General features: G+C 39.3%; 1 protein-coding gene across 1 annotated transcript in view; it reads right to left on the bottom strand.

Annotated features, from left to right (window-relative positions):
* Nucleotides 1-16,654: 16,654 nt before the first annotated feature.
* Nucleotides 16,655-24,925, bottom strand: part of SELENOF (selenoprotein F) — a 35,226-nt gene continuing 26,955 nt past the window's right edge. Inside the window, exons 3-5 of the mRNA XM_081088261.1 lie at nt 24,353-24,416; nt 18,370-18,419; nt 16,655-17,526 (exon numbers count right to left, since the gene is read on the bottom strand). Of these exons, the coding sequence (XP_080944387.1) occupies nt 17,395-17,526; nt 18,370-18,419; nt 24,353-24,416 (246 nt within the window). The 3' untranslated portion in view covers nt 16,655-17,394. The remainder of the gene's footprint in view (nt 17,527-18,369; nt 18,420-24,352; nt 24,417-24,925) is intronic.

Below are 24,925 nucleotides of genomic sequence, written 5' to 3'. Positions count from 1 at the left end.
TGATTTTGCTCTAAGGAGGATTTCATGTTCCTCGGATCAGGGCTGCGTGTTCTATCCTTTCTGACTAATTTCTTGCAGTTACCCAGACTTTCCTGGAATTAATCTAACCTATTTGAAAGCTGAGCACTGTAGTCCTGCTACTCAAAATATAAGTGGGAGCTCCTTCTGGCAAGTTGCAGATATTAGAAGCCAGAGTCTACTTAAGGAGTGTCAGTGTTCACTGAGCCACCAAATGTGTTAGCAGCAAGGAACTTAGTCAACCCTGTCATTGAAAAGGTATCACCAGTGTGGATATATTTAAACGCTAAATTGTGCAGAGCAAGCTGGAAATGCTATTCCCATTAGGAGAATGAGATTGCCTTGGTCAGTTTGGGCTTTTATTACAAAGTATCATGGACTGGGTGGCTTATAAACAACATAAAATTACATATCACAATTCTGGAGGCTGGGAAGTCCAAGATCAAGGCACCAGCAGATTCTGTATCTGGTGAGAGCCTGCTTCCAATTACAGATTCACAGAGTCTACTCCACAGATGGCCATGACCTAATCACTTCCCAAAGGGCACACCTCCTAATACTATGACACTGAGGGTTAGTTTTTTTTACATATGCATTTTGAGCAGACACAAACACTTAGTCCACAACAGAGATTAATGTGGCCTTGAGAATCTGGAGATCAAAAGTGAGGACATTCTAGGTAGAGAGAATTACTGGGACAAAGATGTGGCCCTGGAGACTAACATTCCATTTATTTTAACAATTATTTATAAAGCGCCTTCTTTGTGCCAGACCCTGGGCACAGCCCCATGAACACAGTGGTAATAGGAGGAACAGGGTCTCTGTCCTTGTGGCACTTACCTTCTAGCAGGGTGTGCAGGGAACGACAGTATAGGGAGACAGGATTTATTCGTATCAATGGCGAGAGGCAAAGTTGGAGAGAAGGGGCAGGCCAGATGAGCTGGAGGAGGATGGAAATGAGGTAACTGTTTCATGCGCGGACTTGATAAAAATGCATGGTATTTTAATCTATGGTGAGCAGAGGGAACTGAGGTAGCGGGAGTTGGGGATGGATGCCCAGTGAGTGTGGGAGGGTGGTGGGAAGCCTGAACTTCAGCCTTGTGCTTCTAACTGTGTCTCTTTTTGTCTGGTACCCTGACAATGGGGGTCCTCTTTTATTTTGAACTGGGGGCAGAGACTGTTTCACTTGTTCAGAATCTTGCAAAATGAGGAGCAGTGGTTCTTTTTTTTTTTTTTTTTTTTTTTTTTTTAGTGTTGTTTTCTTTTTTTTTTCTTTTTTAGGAGCAGTGGTTCTTGAGCCAAACTGAATTAGCCCTGCTGAGCTGGTGATAGCACATCGTGCAGAAGCAGCAGTGGTGTCTTTTTGGTATCTGCCCCCAAGAGAATTCCTCTGGTGTCTTTGTAGCAGCTTCAGGAACACATGACAACTACTGTGTGAGATCATGCATCATTTCAAGAACTTCCTCAAGAAAATAGTCTCCTATAGTTGTTTTTTTTAATGTCTACTCTGAATGTACAAGGAAAAGCATCTTTCATTCGGATTCCTCTCTGAAACAAATTTTCTCATAGAAAATTGAACTTCAGTAAGAAAGGTTGTTAAACAAATACATATTTGGGAGAATAGAATCTCCAAATACTGCACTGGCAGAGCATTAAAAACTAAGATTTGGGGATGAAACAGGTGACTTCTTCCCTTCTTATAAACTACTAGAGGCCCGGTGCATGGATTTGTGCACCAGTGGGGGTCCCTCAGCCTGGCCTCCACCCTCTCACTATTCAGGACCCCCTCAGGGGATGTTGGACTGCCAGTTTCACCCAATCCCCACAGGCCTGACATCCCTCAAGGGATGTATTAGTGCTGGAAGCAGCAGGCCACTGGGGAGGAGCCTGAGCCCGGGCTGGGCGCCTGCTGCCACAGCTGCCACTCACCGCTCTATAGCACTGCCACGGAGGCGGGAGAGGCTCCTACTGCTGCAGTTGTGCTCGCCAACCGTGAGCCCGGTGCCTGGCGCCCAACAGTCAGCTGAGCAGTGCTCCCGCTGTGGGAGTGCACTGACCACCAGGGGGCAGCTCCTGCATTGAGCATCTAGTGGTCACTTAGGCTTTTATGTATATAGATGTTATTCCCTCTTGAGTTCTGCTCAGGTGTCAGGTATAACAGTGTAGGTAATTGCTGGGCAGGTGAGGAGGAAAAGACCCTCAGGATGCATGCAGGTGATACTACTAAGTTAGAGAAATAGAAAAGGGCCCTTTGGAAACATGTAAGATATAAGTTAGGTGCCTTCCACTTAGTAAAATGTTGTTTGCCACATGTTAAAAAGCAAATATAAGTGAGCCGCTAGGGAAGCCTGCTTTACAGATTAAAAGTAAACCAGGTTAGATGACTTACCCGAGGGACCGGAACTAAGTCAGAAACGATTGCTGTTTATTACGCAGAGCTCTGCCTGTCCTTGGAGTCCTGGACAGGAAGACCTGGTTTCTGAGAACAGCCTGTCACTAAACAGTTGTACAGTCCAGTCCAATCGATGAAAGGGTTTTTGGTCAAGACGGTGTTTTAAAATGTTCACTTGTGGTGCCTTTATATGGAGTATGTATTGTGTCTTTGCCAGAGTTCTTATCACTCCTTATTGATTGAGATATGGCCTTCAGGTTACCTGCTTGGCCTGGCCCCTGATGCTATTTGAATTTCTGATGCTTGACAGAGAGAGAAGGGGCAATAAGGGGCAACTTGAATATCTGTGGGGTAGGCAGAGGAAAAGTAACTGATGAAGGATAGAAGAGAACTAGGAAAAAGTGGTGTGCTAGAAGCAAAAGGTATCTCAAGACAGAACTGAAACTGATACAGAAAGTTCAAATCTACATATGATCGGGCTTGGAATTCAACCTTCTCACTGATCTGTAGCAATCATCACCAGACTTATATGTCGCTAGAGAAAATAGACTCTGATTCATGAATATTAGCTACAATGTCATACTGACTCTGAGGTGCATGGAAGAACCTTAACTAAGATGATTGAGGAATAACCCTGCCTGGGTGGCTCGGTTGGTTGGAGCAACGTCCCATACATCAAAAGGTTTTGGGTTTGATCCCTGGTCAGGGCATATACGGGAAGCAACTGATCAACATTTCTCTCTGATCTCTCTCTCTCTCTCTCTCTCTCTCTCTCTCTCTCTCTCTCTCTCATCAATAAAGGCACATATCCTCCGATGAGGATTTTAAAAAAAGATCATTTCAGAATATGAAAGAGATGCCAAATAGAACACAGATCAATTTCTTGGCACAAGGAAACATGAGGTCTTCTAGCAGCCACTAATGCATTTTCCATGATTGCTTAATTTCAGAAAATCCTGACTCACTGCCCCTATCAAGTAATAAGCAAAGGCTGGTCTCAATTTACAATCCTGTAAACCAGCTTTGAGTAGAGCAGAGATTATTCTTGGCAGAAATATGTCTGTTCAGTGCCTATTTTAATTTTCAATGTTTTGATATGTGTATGTTTTATTTCCTTTGAGAGAAGACAGGCTTTATTTGGGATGTTCTGGAAGTAGTTAACACTAAATGGGCAAAGTAACACCTCTGGGCTTAATTTTTGAATGGGAAACGGGGGTACCATTATAAATCTATATAATCAGGCAGACAGCCCTTGATAAATGGCCCAGGTGAAGCTTGGATAAAGAAAAATGAGAAGTTAAAGAAGAGTAAGTTAGAACTAGTTTTCTAAACCTGGGTACTAATGCTGGGTAATATAAGAACCAGAATGCTGCTAATAATGTCACTGAAAATGTAACCAATACACTTTTTATTTATTGACTGATTTGAGGAGAGAAAAAAAAAAAAAGAAAGAGAAAGAGAGAGAGACACACATCAGTTCACTGTTCCATCCATTTATTCATTCATTGCTTGATTCTTGCATGTGCCGTGACTATGAATCAAACCCCCAACCTTGGTGTATCGGAATGATGCTCTAACCATTTTAATTTTCACAATAATGTGGAGTGTTCAGAGTAGCTATTACTAACCCTGTTTAATCAGTGAGGATAACATGAAAAAGAATAATTAGATAATGTAGCCAAAGTCACAGAGTAGGCTAGTGAAGGTTTAGGGTTAAGTCCAACTAGAAAGATTAGTGTCACTCCAGATCTGTCCTCCAGTGACTTCCTCCTCTCTTTCCTCAGCAATCATTCAAACCTTTACAAATCCATTACTCAGCCCTTTGTCTGCTTTCTCAAATACTGATGAAAGGCCTTGTATCCTGAGAAAGCTGAGGTATCTAAAGTTTTTTTAGGCGGACTCTCATAGCCAGTTAGCCTGGAGGTCAAATCACCCCCGGTATTGCCGACAACAATCAAGGCTTAACTACAACAAGACTGTGCACAAAGACCACTAGGGGGTGCACCAAGAAAGCATAAAAAATGCGGAGACAAAGAAACAGGACAAAACTGTCAATGGAGGATATTGAGTTCAGAACCACACTTTTAAGGTCTCTTAAGAACTGTCTAGAAGCTGCCGATAAATGTAGTGAGATCCTCAAGAAATCTAATGAGACCCTCGATGTTATGATAAAGAACCAACTAGAAATTAAGCATACACGGACTGAAATAACGAATACTATACAGACTCCCAACAGCAGACCAGAGGAGCGCAAGAATCAAGGCAAAGATTTGAAATGCGAAGAAGCAAAAAACACCCAACCAGAAAAGCAAAATGAAAAAAGAATTCGAAAAAACGAAGATAGTGTAAGGAGCCTCTGGGACAGCTTCAAGCGTACCAACATCAGAATTATAGGGGTGCCAGAAGATGAGAGAGAGCAAGATATTGAAAACCTATTTGAAGAAATAATGACAGAAAACTTCCCCCACCTGGCGAAAGAAATAGACTTACAGGTCCAGGAAGCACAGAGAACCCCAAACAAAAGGAATACAAAGAGGACCACACCAAGACACATCATAATTAAAATGCCAAGAGCAAAAGACAAAGAGAGAATCTTAAAAGCAGCAAGAGAAAGAAACTCAGTTACCTACAAGGGAATACCCATACGACTGTCAGCTGATTTCTCCACAGAAACTTTGCAGGCCAGAAGGGAATGGCAAGAAATATTCAAAGTGATGAATACCAAGAACCTACAACCAAGATTACTTTATCCAGCAAAGCTATCATTCAGAACTGAAGGTCAGATAAAGAGCTTCACAGATAAGGAAAAGCTAAAGGAGTTCATCACCACCAAACCAGTATTATATGAAATGCTGAAAGGTATCCTTTAAGAAGAGGAAGAAGAAAAAGGTAAAGATACAAATTATGAACAACAAACATGCATCTATCAACAAGTGAATCTAAGAATCAAGTGAATAAATAATCTGGTGATTAAAAAAACGGTTTTTTTTTTAAAAAAATAAATATTTATTGTTGAAAGTATTACGTGTGTTAAACTTTCCATATTATCTTCCTATTATGTTGTCTATTCTCCAGCTCACCATTATCGCTTGCCTTGTAGGATCTCCCATCTGGTTGAAGCCAAGTCTCACCACATGTGTATTTAACCCACTGCCTCTCTCCCTCATTTTACTCCTTTTCCTTCACTGGCATCTCCCCCTTGTGTATAAACACTCTCAAGTGGCTCTCAGGCTGAAATAAGAACTCTTTTAACTCTCAAATCCAATCTAGCTCTTTCCTGTCTTATTCAAGTTTCTCCAAAAATTTGCCTCTCCTTTCCACCTCCCAATTTCTCTTCAACTCACTCCTCTCCTCACATCCCTGGAACCAGGTTTCTAGCAGTGTTAAGAGGTCAACTGTGTCTCCCCAAATTCTTACGTTGAAGTCCCAACCCCAGTGCCTCCAGCTGTGACGAGAGCACAGAGGAGACAAAGGGCCAGTGCACCCCAGGTTCATGAGAAAAGCCAACGTGGTGCCAAATATGAAAAGAGAGGGCAGAGGGACGACCTTCATAGGTCACTGGCACCTGGGAGTGCGAGACTGAAGCAAATGTGTATTCTATTCCGAGAGAAGTCACCGGGAGGGGAAACAGAAAAGTCAAATGCCAATGGAAAAATGGCAGGGAGTGAGAGACGCCCCCACTGTCAGTCTTTCCCCCCCACCCTTGGCCACTCACTGCCAGGTCCCATGATTCAGCAAGTCAGATCATAGTGGAAACCTGAAGATGCCACTTGCTTGCCCTCTGTTGACACAGAGCCACTGAAAATAACTGAGCACAAGTACTTCAGCATCCTCAACTGCACCCACTTAAGAACTGAGGTGTTAGATCATATTTTTTTCTATTTTACAAATAACTATGTAATGTCAGGCAGGATAAAATATCTGGCTACATTCAGTGTAGATTACTCCCATCATTTCTCCCTGTACTAACAGGCCCATAACTCTGCCAAAAAAGATTACATTAATTTGACAAGAGGTATTTCTTCCAGAGCTTTCCTAGTAGCTCTTCCACTTCTGTTTGCAAATCTATCACAAAACATACTGTTCCCACTATTGTTCCGCCTTTCTGAAACTTCTGAACCAATTGACATCATTGTTTACACTCAAAGATGACTTTTTTTTTCTTTTTTACATCTGTTAAGTCTTTTCTTGTAAACAGTGTTAAACAACTCATTTAACAAGCTTTGATGGTATACACTCTATACAGTCAAACATAAACACAACCCCATATGTTACTGCTGACGGGGAAGACACCACAACTTGACAAAGACATTTTGGCTAAGTGGCTATGAGGAGGAGCCTGTCAAAATTCTGTTAAAACATAAACTATCAGTCTGAACATAAAGAGTATAGAATAGTCTCTTATGTTGATCCTTTTTTTTTTTTTCTGAAAGGAGTTTAAGGGATAAAATAGGCAGGTTTAGGAAGTTTTAGGAATAAGGAGGGTCCATGGGGGAGGAAGGCATAGGAGAGGGCTTGGAGCTGCCAGAAGGCAGACATTCACAGAGAAAAAAAGAAAAAGAGGTGCCACAGGATAAGGAGAGAGGAAGACATCCATTCACAGAAGATAGGGAAAAGCCACAGGGTATGGGGAGAAAAAGGAAACAAATTTTCATAGAGTATGGAGAAATGCCCACAAATGGGAGAAAGAGGAAAACAGATTTTCACAGGAGAATTCCACCACTGAAGGGGGAGAGAAAGATGAGGGGGGGGCACCACATGGGGTTTGGGCTTTGAAGCTGATCCTCTACCAATTGGAAGGCAGTATGAAGAGACAAAGAACTGCAGCCTTTATCAACCTTAGCAAAAAAGAGCTTGGTGGTCTACCCCCTTGGACCCCCCCACACATGGGAGTCTGTACTTGCTTCCAATAAATGTCCACCCTTTTCACCTACCACCTTTTGTCCATGGCTTCATTCTTCGAATCCATCTGGAAAAGAACCCAGGAAAGAAATCATCCTTGCATCCTGCTCAGGAAAAACAACCAGACTCATTGCAAATCTTTGTAAGTGAAAGTTAATCATTAATGCACAGAACATTGCAAGTGGTATATTAGTCAGCTTCTCTAGAGAAACAGAACCAATAGAATCTCTCTATTTTGCTTGTATAGAGATATATAAATATTTAGATAATACACATATCTATCTATCAATGTATCTGTCATCTATATGTCATCTATGTATTTTAAGAAATTAGATTATGAGATTGTGCAGTCTGGGAAGTCTGAAATCTAGGGCAGTACTACAAGCTGGAAATTCAGGTTGAGTTTGAAATCAATAGGGAAGGCCAGCAGACTAGAAACTTGGGTAAGGTTTCTGTGTTGCACTCTTGAGGCATAAATCCTTTGACTTCAGAAACCTCAGTCTTTGTTCTTAAGGCCATCAACTGATTGAATGAGATCCATCCATATCTACACTAATAAAAGAGAAACTTGAAAATTGGTGCCACTCTGCTACACCCACCAGCCAATCAGAGCAACTATGCAAATTAACCCAACAAAGATGGCGGTTAATTTGCATACGCAGGCGCCAAGTGAAGACTGAAGACTGAAGACTAGCTTTGAGGCTTGGCTTCTCCACTGTGGTCAGACCAAAGGCCTGGGTCCTGGGTGCCAGAGGAAAACCGGTGCCGGCAGTCAGGGGAAGGGAGGCCTATTGCGTGAATCTTCATGCAATGGGCTTCTAGTTATAAAATAATCTGCTTTACTTAAAGTCTACTTAATATAATTACTAATCACATCTAAAAAGTACCTTTACCTCAACATCTAGACTGGTGTTTGACTAAACAACTGGTTATCATAGCCTCTCTATCTTGACACATCACAAAGGGAATATTAACTATTTAAAACAAATCATTGTACTCATGAATATGTTTATTTATACCAATTACAAATAAGGGGACCAGATATATGGAATTACTGACTAGAGAGTGGGAGAGTGGGAAGATGTCCTACATAAGCTCTGCTTTAAAGTTAGGAGGGTCTTGCCTGTTGGTGTGGCTCAGTGGTTGAGTGTCGACCTATGAACCAGGAGGTCATGGTTCGATCCCCAACCAGGGCACATGCCCAGATTGCAGACTCGATCCCCAGTGTGGGGCATGTAGGAGGCAGCCAATCAATGATTCTCTCTCATCATTGATGTTTTTATTTCTCTCTCCCTCTCTCTTCCTCTCTGAAATCAGATAAAAATATATTTTAAAATATTTTGCTAAATACAAATATATTTAAAAAATAAAATTAGGAGGGTTTTATGTGAAGTGAACTTAGAGATAGATGTTCAGATGTTCACATTGCTTTAAAAATTAACATACAAAACTGACAAAATTGCTTTGCTCTATTAGAAGTCTGATAGGCAAGTTTTTTCCTAATAAAATCACTGGGAATGCCTGACCAATAGATAGACTTAGAGCCAGAGGTGGCAACTGAGAATTTCTCAAATAGCACTAAAAGCAAATCTGAAGAAAAGGCAAAAGGAAATGCGCTTAAAAAAAGGAAAATGAATATCACTCAAGTACATTGGGCTGCAGATGAATAAGTATGGAGGTTTCAAAACATCCTATATAATAAAAACCTAATATGCTAAGTGTCTGGTTGTCTGTTCAACCAATCAAAGCATAATATGCTAATGATATGCTAAGGCAGCTCAACTGCTTGCTATGATGTGCACTGACCACCAGGGGCAAACAGTTGATTGGTCAACCAGTCGCTATGACGTGCACTGACCACCAGGGGGCAGACGCTCCAACCAGTAGGTTAGCTTGCTGCTGGGGTCTGGCCCATCAAGACTGAGCGAGATGGGCCAGACATGCCCTGGAGCCCTCCTGTGGTCTCTCCCCAGCCCTGATCGTGCGCCGGTGGGGCCCCTCAGCCTGGCCTGCAATCCAGGACATCTTGGGGGATGTCGGAGAGCCAGTTTCAGCCTGATCCCGCAGGCCAGGCCGAGGGACCCCACTGGTGCACGAATTCATGCACTGGGCCTCTAGTGGCTCTATAATTCTTTTGACACTTTCCATTAAATTTATGTCTTCTTCCTCTGAATCTGGATTATGTGACTGCTTGACCCATAGAATATGGTGGAACTGATGCTGTGCCATTTCCAGGTGTAGGCCTTAAGAAAGGGGAAGTTTCTATTTCCTGCTTGTTAGGCTGCTTGCTTTTGGAATCTAGTCACACTCTGTAAGGAAGCTTAAGCTGCCTAATGGGAAGGAATTGACAACCGGTGCCAGTTTGCCAGATGTGTAAATGGTCCATCTTGAATCCACTTGCCCTAGCTGAGTGGATTCAGCTGACACCTGGAGAGCAGAGGTGAGCTGTCATCACTGAACCCTATCTAAAATACACATCTGTGAGCAAAATCAATAATCATTGTTTTAAATACTCAAATCATTAAGTTTTGGGGTGGTTTGTGCAGTGATAAAAACTAGACTAGAAGATGCCTGGCTGGAATCTGGGCTGGGCCTGTAGGGTATGTAAGAGCTAGCTGATACTGAGTGGATAGACAAAGGGTAGAGGCAGACAAGATTTCATCCCACATGGGGAAGAACTGAAGAGGCCTGTATTGTGGACTAAGATGAAGAGGTAAGATATATGGATTTAAAGTAGATGAGTTAGTCATTCATTGTTCATAGGATCAGGTTAGGTAGAAAAACACAGAGTTTGGGCTCTAGGTCAGTATCCAGATGTTCAAGCCAAGAAAAAAGAAATGCAAACACAATTCAGGCCAGGAGAGTAGATTTCAAAACCTCAAATTGCAAATAGGGTGTTCTAGCTGGGTCACATGGTCATTCCTGATGTGGGAAATAAGGCAACAGGAACTAGGGACTTAGATCTAAAATCTGAGTGTAGGAGGAGATAAAACCAGTCAGAATGCTGGGACTAGTTACAGTGTTGGTGGCAAAAAGAAAGAGTATCATAGAGATGGAGTCAAATAGTTTCAAGGCTAGAACTCCACAGCCATTCATTGGAACTAGAATTGAAATTAGTGCTCAGCTCAAAGATGGGCGAGGAGGAATGCTGGCATGGTTTGAACTGATAGGCATTTCCGTTAGCTCACATAACTGAGTGAATATTCTAAAAATCCTTTGAGTACATATACATTGGAATCTCCTAAGATTTAACATTTATACTTAGGCTTATCTTTTTTGTTCTCAAAGCAAGTTGACGAGTACCTTTAAAAAGCAAATTGTATACTAGAGGCTCCTAAAGAGGTTATTAATCATTAGTGAAAGCACTAGATAAAGCATGAGGTTACATAGGCATTATCGGTTATTTGCTGATTGCTCATGATGTTTAGAGTTGGTCTTATTGGATTTTGTTATTGCCCCTGCTTAAGGTGTTTTCCTTTTCTGGTTTTATTCTAAAAGCAATTTAGAATACAGCTAAATTCTTTTTTTAAAAAATATATATATATTTTATTGATTTTTTGCAGAGAGGAAGGGAGAGGGATAGACAGAAACATTGATGAGAGAGAAACATTGATCACCTGCCTCCTGCACACCCCCGACTGGGGATGTGCCCGCAACCAAGGTACATGCCCTTGACCAGAATCAAACCTGGGACCCTTCAGTCCTCAGGCTGACTCTCTATCCACTGAGCCAAACCCGTTAGGCGTTAGGGCATACAGCTAAATTCTTAAGATGGAGTGAACTGGATCCTCCTTGCCTACCTTTCCCAACCCCATTTGCCACCATTCTTCCCTCTGCTTATTAGTTTCCAGACACATTGGCCTCCTTTCAGATATGTGAAGGGTACAGACTTTCTACTAAGTCAGGTTCTTGGCACATGCTCTTCCCTCTCACTGGAAGGCATTTCAATCTGCTTTCCCCCAGGTAGCTTATGTTCAGGTTAAATGGCACATCCTTCAGAGATCCCTAAACTCATTAGTCTCCTTTGTAATTCTTTTCTTGTAATTTTTTATCACTGCACTTACCATAATTACAATTACGTATATGTACTTTTATGTAATGGTTGCCTGTCCCAGTAGCATGTGATCCCTATCAGATGTGGGGACATTCTAGGTATGGTTTTTATTTGTGACTGAAGCTGGGGAAGAGAAAAATGAGTTAAAATTCAGTAAAGTGATGGGAGGCAGAAGAGGCAGGTAAAGTTGAGAATAAAACATGCCACTCAAAGAATTAAAAAAGAATTGCAGTCTGAAGACCATTTAGTGGAGGGCAAAGTGCTTAACACATGTCAATGGGCCCTGATTATAGATGTAAAATGAGTACTCTTTAAAAAAAAATATTTTATTGTATTTTTACAGAGAGGGAGAGGGAAAGGGATAGAGAATGAGAAACATTGATGAGAGAGAAACATCAACCAACTGCCTCCTGCACACTCTGGGGATGTGCTACCAAGGTACATGCCCTTGACCGGAATCAAACTTGGGACCCTTCAGTCCACAGGCCAACGCTCTATCCACTGAGCCAAACCAGTTAGGGCTAAAATGACCACTCTTAATGAGAGATCAAGAAGTTTAGGATGTGCAGAAATTAGAACCCATGTACATTGGTGGTGAGAATGTAAAATGATATCTTTGGAAATGTTTGGCAGTTCCTCAAAAAGTTAAACAAAGACAGCATTCCATTTCTAGATATATATCTAAGAGAAATGAAAACATTTCCACACTAAAACTTGTACATGAATGTGTATTATTCATATTATTCATAATAAAAGTGAAAACAACTGAAATGTCTACCCAATGAGTAAAATGTGGTATATTCATAAAAAAGAAATATTATTCAGCCACAAAAAGGAATGGAGTACTGATACATGTTGAAATATGGATGAACCTTGAAGACACACAAAATAAGCCAGACACAAAAGGCCACTTTTTGTATGATTTCCTTTAAATGAAATGTTTAGAATACACAAATTCATATGGAAACCAGTTTAGTGGTTGTCTAGGACTAGGAGTATGAGGTGTGGAGTGATTGACAGAGGGTATAGGATTTTTGAGGGGGAATGATAAAAATGTTCTAAATTTAGACTAGTTTTGGTGGCACAACTGTGAATCTACTAAAAAAACCATTGATTTGCATTCTCTGGGTGAATTTTAAATGTCAATTATATCTCCATAAAAATGTTTTAATATAGTCGATTCTTAGTACTCATAGTAGTAAATTATGTTCTATAAAGTTGCTGCAAACACTGAATTAGCAAATATTGAACCGTTGCTCTTAGGGGAAATACAAGGTTAGTTTCCTGGAAGTCTTTGGTCACAACAGTATTGTCAACCTATTCATACATGCCCTTGTTTCATGTGCTTCTATTTAAAGATACTTTATTTAATATATATCAGAGGCCTGATGCACAAAATTCGGGCAAGGGGCTCGGCCCTCGCAGCCCTTGCTGCGTCCAGAAGGTCGTCCGGACAGTCGTTCTGCTGTCCGGTCTAATTAGCATATTAGCTCTTTAATATATAGGATTGTTGATTTATTAACATTGAACTCACAGACAGTAACACTGTCACTAAATTCCTGAACAAAACTTACCTAAAACATATATCTTTTCATACGGCACATAGTGTTATTGCACTTAAAGAACACTAGATACCATTTCAGCACTAGGCTTAGGGATCGTTTTAAACAGCTATCTCACCAACAAAAAGCACAAAATACCAAAAATGTGGCACTAAATAAACTGAAAAGGTTACCTAGAGCATGAGCTGAAACAAGGCAATGTCACCTTGTTTGGACTTGCCTGGGAATGGATGGGTGTGCCTCAGGTACTGTAATTGTGGGGTTACAATTGCATTTTAGTGGTTCAATAGGTGAATATTTAAATACTAGAGGCCCAGTGCACAAAAATTTGTGCACTCGAGGGGGGAGGGGTTCCCTCAGCCTGGTCTGTGTCCTCTCGCAGTCTGAGACCCCTCGGGGGATGTTCACCTGCTGGCTTAGGCCTGCTCCCTGGGGGATTGGGCCTAAGCTGGCAGTCAGACATCCCTCTGGCAGCCTGGGAGCTCTCAGGGGATGTCCACTTGCCAGCGGGGAACAGGCCCAAGCTGCAGTTGGACATCCTTAGTGCTGCTGAGGAGGCGGGAGAGGCTCCCACCACCACCACTGTGCTGGCAGCCATCAGCCTGGCTTGTGGCTGAGCAGAGGTCCCCCTGTGGGAGCGCACTGACCACCAGGGGGCAGCTCCTGCATTGCGCATCTGACCCCTGGTGGTCAGTGTGTGTCATAATGACCAGTCATTCCCAGTTGTTCTGCTGTTAGGGTCAATTTGCATATTACCCTTTTATTATAGGATAGAGGCCTTGTGCATGGGTGGGGCTGGCTGGTTTGCCCTGAAGGGTGTCCTGGATCAGGGTGGGGGTCCCACTAGGGTGCGTGGTCAGCCTTGATGAGGGGCTAAGGGCCATTTTCAGGCTGCTCACACCCTCTTCATGGTGGGGGTCCCCACTGGGGTGCCTGGCCAGCCTTCATGAGGGGCTGATGGGTGTTTGCAGGCTGGCCACACCCCCTTCAGGGTGGGGGTTCCCACTGGGGTGCCTGGCCAGCCTTCATGAGGGGCTGATGGCTGTTTTCAGGCTGGCCACGACTGCGGGCTGGAAGCAGGTACCTGGGATTTATTTATCTTCTATAATTGAAACTTTGTAGCCTTGAGCAGGGAAGGGCAGGGCAGGCGGGAAGCTTGGCTTCCTCCATCGCCGAGGGCAACCCAAGCCTCCTGCTCCCGCCACCATCTTAGTTGGGTTAATTTGCATATTTGCTCCTGCTTGGCTGGTGGGCATGGCTGGTGGCTGTAGCAGAGGTACGGTCAATTTGCATGTTTTCCTTTTATTAGATTAGATGGAATTCACCAATAAGGATCAGCGGTAGTTTAATTTTTCTACCAAAATGGTTTTTAAAAAAGTTTTGAATTTGAAGGTCTAAACTTCAATGTGGTCATAATGCTGAATAGATAAAATGCTAAAGTGAAGTATGTTTCAAGAGTGGTTACAGGAAAGAGTGGCGAAAGGAAAGTTTTAGAGGCTTCACACAATTATTTTTAGTTTAATTTCCTCAGTATTTCTAAATAACCAGATTTCATGCTACTGATTCTTGGGCCAAAACTTTGAAAGCAAATGTTTATATTTAATTAGCGAAAGTTTGTTTTGAATTTTTGAACACAAATGCAGGCTCTCCTCCCAGAAAAAGTCCTCTATCACTACAGAATTTAATTAAAAGGTACTTCAATTTTCAGGTAAAAGAAATACTTACCTAATTGTACTTATATCTGGAATCTGTACTCCTACTTTCCATGTATTTGTAGACATGCTTTCACATACTAGCTACTGCCAATTTTAATTTCTGAAGTTTTGAAAGCAGTATTTGCTTTCAAAAGTATTTTCTACACTTTATCTTTTTTTAAATATGTTTTACTGATTTTTTTACAGAGAGGAAGGGAGAGGGATAGAGAGTTAGAAACATCGATGAGAGAGAAACATCGATCAGCTGCCTCCTGCACACTCCCTACTGGGGATGTGCCTGCAACCAAGGTACATGCCCTTGACCGGAATCGAACCTGGGACCCTTGAGTCCGCAGGCCGATGCTCTATCTACTGAGCCAAACCGGCTAGGGCGTTCTACACTTTATTAACTTTAGTTTTAGACTAGCTTTCAAGCCTCAAACTCTGTAAAACAGGAAATGTCAGCTCTTGCTCATAGTTTCTTAGAAAAGGTTTTTGCCAAATTCAGAAATTTAGAGATAAATTAACTGTTTTAGGTTATAAGTAACAATTTTGGCAGGGGGAGCACATTTATAAATATCAAGTGACCATTATATACCTATACTTGTGAGGTTGACTAAGCGTAATCTAATGTCAGAATTTGGCTACAAAATGGTACTTTTTGGATCAATACTCATATCCCCTTTTTGGTAATCAAGATTTCTTTGTTTCTTTAAAAAGCTTTTAGCTATTCTTTAATTTAAATTGGTGAGAGTTGGAATTGGCTGATTAACTCAAACCTCCCAATTAAAATAGTGAAGCTTGGTAGTTACACATTTATTCAAGAATTTCAAGCTTTGAGATACTGTGGGGTTCTTTAGCCTCTTTTGATCTCGCATAATAAATTGAATATAACAGACATTTTAGGCTTCTCTTCACTTTTTTTTTTAAATCCCACTGCCAGATACTCATTTAACAAGCTCTTTCTGCCTGCAGACCAGTCCAATTAGTTTTCTATGCCAATCCCATAACTTTTGCAGTTTTATCCCTTCTATCCCACTATTCTTCTGTATGTGGTGGCAACTCCTCTCTTGGTATTTCTCCACTGTCCATGATTGGCTTCATTTCCCTCTTGTTCTGATGTAATAACCACCATTAGATATTAGTGCCAATTTATCCAGTGCCCTGTATTATCAAAGTGATGGCCCTCTCCATTACTGATAATCAAAAGTAGACCATAATCTGTTTGTTTGCTAGGACTTCTCATAGTATTTTATTTTGACTAAACAAATAGCCCAGGGTTTATCATTCTCTTGCTGGCTTTAAAGACATACTTCTTAATTTTAAATATAACATGACACAAAATGCTAGTAAAGATTAATCACTAATCTCAATTAAAAATAAACATTTTATAAACATTTTCTAGTAGAGTTGTCTTTAAGGACTTCCAAATATTCTTCAGTAAGATGGTTTAATTCAAAATAAAAAATTAAGCAAGTTTCAGATTATAAGAATTTAACCTGACATTAAACTGACAGAATAGGATTTTTGATCAATTTTTAGTAGGCATTTGAAATGACCTAAAGTAATTTGGATGAATGTTGTTTTTAGCGAACTACTTTTTATGAAGTGAAGTCACTTTCACCAGATAGAGGGTTAAGCAAAAAAAAAAAAAAAAAAAAATAAATTATTAAAAAACCATTAAAAAAAAATTATTATGAAAGAGTTTGAGTCAAACTGACAACATATGCCAGGGAGCAAGATGTCAAATGTTCCTGAAACATTATCATTTTTAACAGCTCATAAAAATTCTATAATTTGAGATACTTCTTATGCAAGATAAAAATGTGTTCATAAATGAAAGCACTTTAAAAAATAAAATTGCTAGACAAATATGAAGCACTATTATCCACAATAAGAAATTATAAGTTTTAAACAGTACAGCCATTTTACATTTTGGCTAAAGAAAATAAAGGCTTATATGAAAAGAAAAGTATACTGAGAAAGGTATCATTTTTAAACATGAAAGGACAAATCAGAAGAAAATTTCAAATTCAGATTTTTGAAACTTTTAATTTATATTTTGGTCTTACAAATAATCATCTTTAAATGATTTTCTGTAAGAATGTAAAGCACAAGAATTTGCTAAATATCAGATCCACACAAATCCTGAAAAAGGTTTTCTGTGTAGTCTTCATTAACGCAAATCTGTGAATATTTCATTCTTACAGTAGATCTTGAATCTGTTTCACAATAACAAAGCCATAAAGTTTTTATGCAGTTCATTCATTATATACTATAGTGATTCTATTAAAAGGAAAGCTGGGGAATACAAAAATATGAGAAAATCTGAGGCTCAAGCAACCTGTTGAGGCTCGGTCTATCTTATTTGCTTTGTAGTTTACTGTCATTACTTTCAAAGAGCACACAGCATATGAGGCACAGTAATAATCATCTCCCTTATTAACCTCCCTAATTTAAAAATCTGTAGTTTGTAAAACTGGACCAATTATCACAAACTATCATTTGCATAATTAACCACAAGTCTATTACAAAGCACTCTGTTAGTGGTACCAACAAATGTAGGAGGCTAGAAATTTATAAAACATGAATTTGTGAAACTTGCCAAGTCCTTAGATATCCTGTGCTGTGCTGCCACTTCAACTTTTAATTAGATGTTTACTGCCTCACAGTAAAAGACTGATCAAAGGATGGGAGCAAAGCTAAATTATTTTCTAGGTGTTCTAACATTTGATAAGGTAACAAAAGCATAGGACACAATTTAATCAAAATTTATATGCGTTCCAACTTTTCACTCAGAAATTCTTCGACACTGTCTGTGTTCCATTTGAGGATGCTTAGTTCTTCAGCAATGTTCCCATTGTCATCCAAAAGCTTTAGTACAGGGTCTGAACCACGAACATACTACAAAAAAAGAGGGATATCATCATTTTACCTGCTTAGAAGGTTTTCTTTGCCTCAACTAAAATCAAAATCAATGCAATACAGCTTAACTGAATTTAATAACAATACAAAAAAGCTTTAGACATATCACAACAGGATTCAAAGGAAATCTTTTGAGAAAGAATTAAATAAAATTTCATAAAAAAGGGCAATCTAAAAACTTACAGTTTGTCTCTAAAGAGAAAAATTCTTGTTAGTATCAACTTGGTTTATTTAGGATTTAAGCTTATTACTGACTATAACAAATATTTATTGCATATATGATATTCTCTCACTCTCAAAAGAGTTTAAAATCTAATGGGGGAAGCAGATAAGTTAATAATTAACGAGGGAGAATGACTAAAAGAACAATGCTAAAATAGGCTGTGCATACAAATTATCAGATAGAACTCTGCATTGGACTTTGAATTTTCTTTGGTTTAAGAAACCTAACAATTTTACTGTAATTAGTTTATAATTAAGTTCAATTTCTGAAACTTCCAACCCACTAGTTAGGTCCAATATTTCGCCAGAGACCTGTGAGAAATCCTTATTCTGGTTAAATGTGACAACAAACCTGACCTCAATCTTCAAAAAAGAAATAAGTTAATGCTGGAAAAAAGGGATTCCATTAAAATCACCTTACCTTGGGAAGTAGGGAGGACAGGAAGAGACTAATACATAGCTCATAGACACAGACAAGAATGTGGTGGAGGCTCTGGGTGGGGTGGGGACTGGGTGGAATAGGGCAAAGTGGGGAATATGGGGGACATCTGTAATATTCTCAACAATAAATAAATAAAAAGAAAGAAAAAATCACCTTACCTTGATTTGTAGTCCTCTGAATAGTTTGGGTTTATCACTTCTGACAAAAGCTTAAGAGAAAAGAAAAATATTAAAATTATTCATTTCTAAATCCAAGCAAGATACAAAGATCAAAACAAAAAGTAGAAATAAACTCAATAAGTGAAACATTAGATCCTATATGAAAAAATTAAGGTGATTCAAACAGATATAAAAATCTAAAGACATATCATGCACTTCAATGGGAAAAGTGCTCTTATAAATTATTAAGGAAATATTTTAAGGTGTTAATTGTTTTAAATTAATTAAAACCTCATTTTCCAATGGGATTCTGAGCCCTTGACAAAATGATTTACTCCTAGTAAATGTGTGAGGATAGTCACAGTTTAGAAAAAATATGGAAGGAAAATTTGTTCAATTGCTTTTTAATGTAGGATACTGATACCAGAATAATAAATCTAGAGATACAAATATCTGCAGGAATTTTTTAATACAGTTAAACTATCAAATCAGAGAGAGGGAGGCAGGGAGGGAGATAGCGATTATAGGTGTTTGCGTCTGGTGTATGTGAGTGAATTAATCAATACATACTTTTAAGAAAACTGCCGGGATAGAGCATCAGCCTGCGGACTGAAGCGCCCCAGGTTTGATTCCGGTCAAGGGCATGTGCATGGGTGGAGGGGCTCGATCCCCAGTGGGGGACATGCAGGAGGCAGCCATTCCACGATTCTCTCTCATCATTGATGTTTCTATCGCTCTTTCTCTCTCCCTTCCTCTCTGAAATCAATAAAAATATATTAAAAAAAACAAACTGCCAAATTATTTGAGGAAAAAAAACATAGAAAAATAGTCGGGTGTCTACATCATATCTTATATCTAAATAAATTTAGATGATTAACGTTTTAAATTTACTCAACAAATATTTATGGAATACCTACTGCATGTTGCATAACAGAGATAAAGCTATATAAAATAGACATAATTTCTGATTTTAAGGAGTTTACATTCTGGAGGGAAAGAAAGAAGCTAAATAAGTAAGTAATAACAAATACATTTATTAAAAACAACAACAACAGAGAGGTTAAGAATACTACCACAGAATTTAATACAGACAACTTGAATATGGAATACAAAATTCTTCTCCTAAGCATGACATTAAAAGAGATGCTCTATAGATATGCCTACATAAAAGTGGAAATTTCAAGACAGCAAAACAACACCATTAACAAAATAAAAAGTGAAACAACATATGGTAGAAAAATCATCTCTAACATATAATTTATAAAAGTGCTGTTGAAAATTATTAAAAAAAATACTAGGCAGAGAAATGAACTAAGGACAGGATTATGTCATGTGCAAATAGGTAGATGGTCAACAAACATTTGAAATAAATGTCCAGCCTAATAATCAAATAAGTGTCAAATAAAACAATGAGATATCTTCAGAGCGACAAAAATGAAAAAGAAAATTTAAGGTTAGAGAGAAGAATTTTGCTGGGGATTAGCTGTGGGAAAAATATGAATGGACACATCCTTCCTGAAAGGTATTTAGCCAAATGAATTAAAAGTCTTAAAATGTACATACTCTTTAAATCTGCAAGACCCCTTCTAGGAATGTCTTTACTCTAAAGATATAATTACATGATCATGCAAAGATATGTTATAAAGCCTAAGTGACCGGCTGACCGGCTGGTAGCTATGACGTGCACCGATCACTGGGGGGCACACACACAATGCAGGAGCTTCCTCCTGGTGGTCAGTGTGCTCCCACAGCAGGAGCGCTGCTCAGCTAACAGACGGGGGCCAGATATCAGGCTGACGAGTGCCACTGTGGCAGCGCTAGCCTCTACCGTGGACACTCCCCCTGTGTGCCCAAGAGTGGCTGCCACGGCATGTGCAACAGGGCCAGGAAGAGCAGGAGCTACATGGCACTGAGCCTGGCCTTGGGCTCCTCCCTGGCCACCTGCTGCTTCCCTCACTAATTCGTGCTGTGCAGGATTGACATGAACAGCGGGCTGGAGCCTGACAAGCTAGCAGGTAAGGCCGGGCTGTGGCAACGCAGATCCCTGTAGGCCAGGCTGAGGAACCCCACTGGTGCACGGATTGCACCGGGCCTCTAGTGTTTAACATAAAGTCCTGCTAACCAAGTCTGGAAATTTGGAAATAATCTAAATGTGTAAAGGCTATTGGTTAACTAAATTAATATGAACCACACTATCAAATGCATCAAATTATTAAAAATTACATTAATCTACTAGTGGCCTGGTGCATGAATTTGTGCACATTGAAAGAAAATTAATTAGAAGAAATATTTTAATACTGCTATTTGCCCTTACTCTATAATAGAATGTCAACCAAATTCACGACCAACAATGACAGATGGAAACACACGTGCGATTGGCACCAGCGAGAGCTTTATATGTATCGCGCATGCGCGAGTCAACTTAGCCTTTTATATACATAGAATAAACTTGCTTAATTAGACCTGCTTTCTGATGTAGCTAAATTTTTTCCAGCCCAGTGAAGCACCCTAACTTCTCTTTCCAGTAATTGTCAGTAACACAGCAGTAAATATCAACACGAAGCAGATTATTACTGTCAATCACACAGGGAGAACAAAGGTAAAATATTTAACTGCACCAGTGTTTGACTATATTCTGTGAGAAAACCTTAAGTCATTTTCAAGGTCCACCATTTCTTACTTCTTTTCAGTCAAGTTTTTAAGCTTTCTAAATCTCCGTTTTCCAGGTAATGAAAAGAAAATAGGATTCCACTGAGTCTCCTACCTACCTACTTAGGAATTCTGTGAGGATCAAATGAGATGAGGCATGGGAAAATGCTTCACAGACATTTGGTTATAGTGTAAAATGTTTGCACCTGGCTATAAAGTAAGCCGTGTTCCTGGGCTGAAGAAACTCTAAGGAGGCTAGTCGCTAGGGAGAGGAAGCCGGGCGTTGCTACAGGACATTATTACTGGACGGACACTTAGCATATTAGCCTTCTATATATATAGATAGATAGATACTAGTGATATAGAAGGAAACACAAACATAAAAAGCAGATTATAGATCAATTTGTTTCCTATGGTTGTTTAAAAAGATGAATATAATTTTTATACATTTATGTTCATATTTATATATAGTTATCTATAAATATAGTCAGAGGGATAGTGAAATGCAACATTTATAAAAGTAAAAATACCCAGAAGCACTAAGCAAAATCTTTATAAAAATTAAGTGAGAAAATATAAAATACTTAGCATAATAAATATAACAAAAAATGCTTACTATTATTTTAATGGGGGGAAGTCATATCTAAAGTACACAGTTTGGGGAAGTTTTAAATGGATAATTTTCCTTTTAGGGGTTTTTGTTCATCTACATTTTACCAATATTTTAAGTAATGATTATGTCTAATAGTCTAAGTTAAAAAATTTAGAATAATCTTTCTAAAATAAAAACAAATGAGATGTTTCACTTAGATATCTGATAGTTCATAATACCAGTTTTATTACCATTTACATCATTCTTTCAGAACTTATTTTTTAAACTTAGAATTAACTAGCAATAGCATTATATACATGTTCCATTATTAAAGTTTTTATGTAATTGCTTTTAGAACACACAAAGATTAATAAATGGGTTTTCTTTTTCTTTTAAGGTTTTGAGGACTTGCGGGAATATAGTTTATATCACATCTAAATTTCCCCTACAAAATTTAGTTCAAAATAAAACTGATTATGTTATCCTGGCTTATTATAATACCTAATTTTATCCTTTAGGATTTGTCCTAATACTCTGCAGACTCCTGAATCCACAAGCAAAACTGACATTATGAAATGCTGTTGCATTTTCATTATCCCTCTGACTATATGCACAGCTGTGAAAAACACCATTAGACCCACAGTATGTTCCCTACTATATAAGAAACCTCTCTGGAGAAAAGGATTATTCTTATATCTGCTGTATCCATCTATAACAGAGCCTCACACATGTAATAACTTTCATTCATTGAGTAGATTTTTAACAGGCTGAAATGCATGAACAAATTTAAAAGAAATATTAAGAAGAGTCACTAAATGACTATTTTCATCAGTTCTCTTCTCTATTCTCTAAGCATAGATTCAAAAACCTTCTAATTTTGAATGAAGAGAATATTTGCTGTAGTGGCAAATCACATTTTATAGGCAGTAAATTAACCATTTAACAGATATTTGAGTACTTATTACATACACATGGCACTAGGTGGTGAACGGGGCTCAAATTTAAAAACAGAACCTAGCTGCCATTTCTAAACAAGCCTCTCATGCAAATCAGGCTTAAGGGAGAAGCCTGCACTAAGCTGCCTGCCTGAACTGCCTGCTTGCAGTTTTCCTGACAACTGAGCCAACCCTTATAAAGGAGTTCCTGTAATCCTATTTTAACCAATAGGACTGAGACTTTCCCTGTCCAATCAGAGCTATTCAGATATAGCTCCGTCAGCATCTTCACTGACCAGAGTGGTTCCATTCTGACCAACCAGCACAGTGCCTTTTGGACCAATCAAACGTGAGGACTTAGAGTCCTTATTTGCATGAATATGGACCAATCAGGCACCAGAGGCAGGCCCTTCTCTCCCTATAAGTCAGCTCCCCTTTGGCTCAGAGAACAAAGACTATATCCTTGGATGGAGCTGAAACACTAAAGACCTTTTGCTGGAGCAGAGCAGATAGAGTGGAGTGGACCAGAGAAGGGCAGAGTGGAGCAGAGCTGTCTGTATCACAATTGAGTTGTTTGCTCTGAACAAAGTTTTCTTCTTCACTGCACCCCAAATTGGGATTCCTTTTGGCACTGTACTGGTACCAACAACCATATTGATTGATACCTCAGAAAAGTTGTTTCATAAAACTGATTTTCAAGTGACACAGGAACAGAATAGAAAAAGCCTTAGCCCAAGTATTTTTGGAACTGCAAAGCTCCATTATGGTTTGCTTATTCAACCAAAAGAATAAATACACTTTTATAATTATCCTTTCATATATTTCTCCTTAAAATTTCCTGCGGACACATACAGCATGTATCACTTCGTCTCTTCTGCACCTCAGGTTTTATGGTAATTAATTCTATTCTCGACAATTGGTCATTTAGGACAGGTCTAGTCTCACTAATGTAGTTGTTCCTTAGGAGTTTTACATAAATCAATTCACATTTAAAATATACTCCAATGAAATGCTATTTAAAGGGATGACATTTACATCTGGTAAGAAAAAAGTTCTTGTAAAATTTATACTTCGTAAACGAAAGACTCCTTTGAAAAAAATAACCACGTCATCACGTCTTGTATTTAAATCTAAATTTCATATATTATGCTTGCTTAAAGTAACCTGGTATTCAACAATTACTATACAACTCTACCTTTATGAAAAAAATTGTGGAGGAAATTCACAAGCTATTGAGAAAGTATCATCCTAAAGGTTATTATTTGTGAGAATCTATACTAATAAAAGCCTAGGTGGCCCTTGTGCCCTCGTGTGATGCCCCCACGTCATCACTAGATGGCCAGCAGGGGAGGGCAGTTGTGGGCGATCAGGCTGGCAGGGGAGGGCAGTTGGGGGCGATCGGGCCAGCAGGGGAGGGCAGTTGGGACCAACCAGGCCTGCAGAGGAGGGCTGTTGGGGGCGACCGGGCTGGCAGGGGAGGGCAGTTGGGGGCGATCAGGCTGGTAGGGGAGCTGTTAGGGGGCGATCAGGCTGGCAGGCAGAAGTGGTTAGAGGCAATCAGGCAGGCAGGCAGGCGAGTGGTTAGGAGCCAGCAGTCCTGGATTGTGAGAGGGATGTCTGACTGCCGGACATCCCCTGAGGGAGTCCCCTGATTGGAGAGGGTGCAGGCTGGGCTGAGGGACACTCCCCCCCCCACCCCCTGCACGAATTTTGTGCACTGGGCCTCTAGTATTTAATAAAATTATTCTTGTGAAATGCTGTTTTTAAATTATTAAACTGAGAATTTACTAGAGTTAATTTTACATACCTTGGACTTGTGGGAACCTCCCCAATTTTCATCCACAGACTTCAAGAATAGCTCCTGCATATAGCTACAAAAGAAAAAAAAATTTTTAAAAACTGCTATAAATTTTAAAATGTAGTTCTAAAATAAATATAACAGTTAAGCAGATATATATAGATCATACAAATGTTAAAGTTGGATACAACTATCTAGTTCCAGTTCAACAGAAAAGGAAACAGGCCCAAGATATTAAATGGTGGTAGTTTAATTTCTACTTGGAGTATAATAAACCTAGCCAAAAAGAGAAGAAGATATGGAGACTTGACAATGAATTTGAATAGTAAAATGTCCTAGAAAGTTCTTCACATAATCTCAAAAGATTTCCTACAGTTTTTTAGGATGCTAAACTGAACATAGGCATGTATCCATCTATCCACATAAATACTTAATGAGAATACATTGTGGTTGCTTTTAAAATTAAGTGACCATTGTGTTAAATTTAAATAAAACAAAAACACATACCTTTAAAATGTAAATACAGTATGTTCTATGTAAAGATACTATAGGAAAATCAGTAAAATCTCATTATAAAAAAAT

Source organism: Myotis nattereri (assembly GCF_964212035.1).
Source record: "Myotis nattereri genome assembly, chromosome: 3".
Lineage (NCBI taxonomy): Eukaryota > Metazoa > Chordata > Mammalia > Chiroptera > Vespertilionidae > Myotis > Myotis nattereri.
The sequence above is the reverse complement of the archived record's forward strand: the minus strand, read 5'-3'. Positions and strand labels throughout refer to the sequence as shown.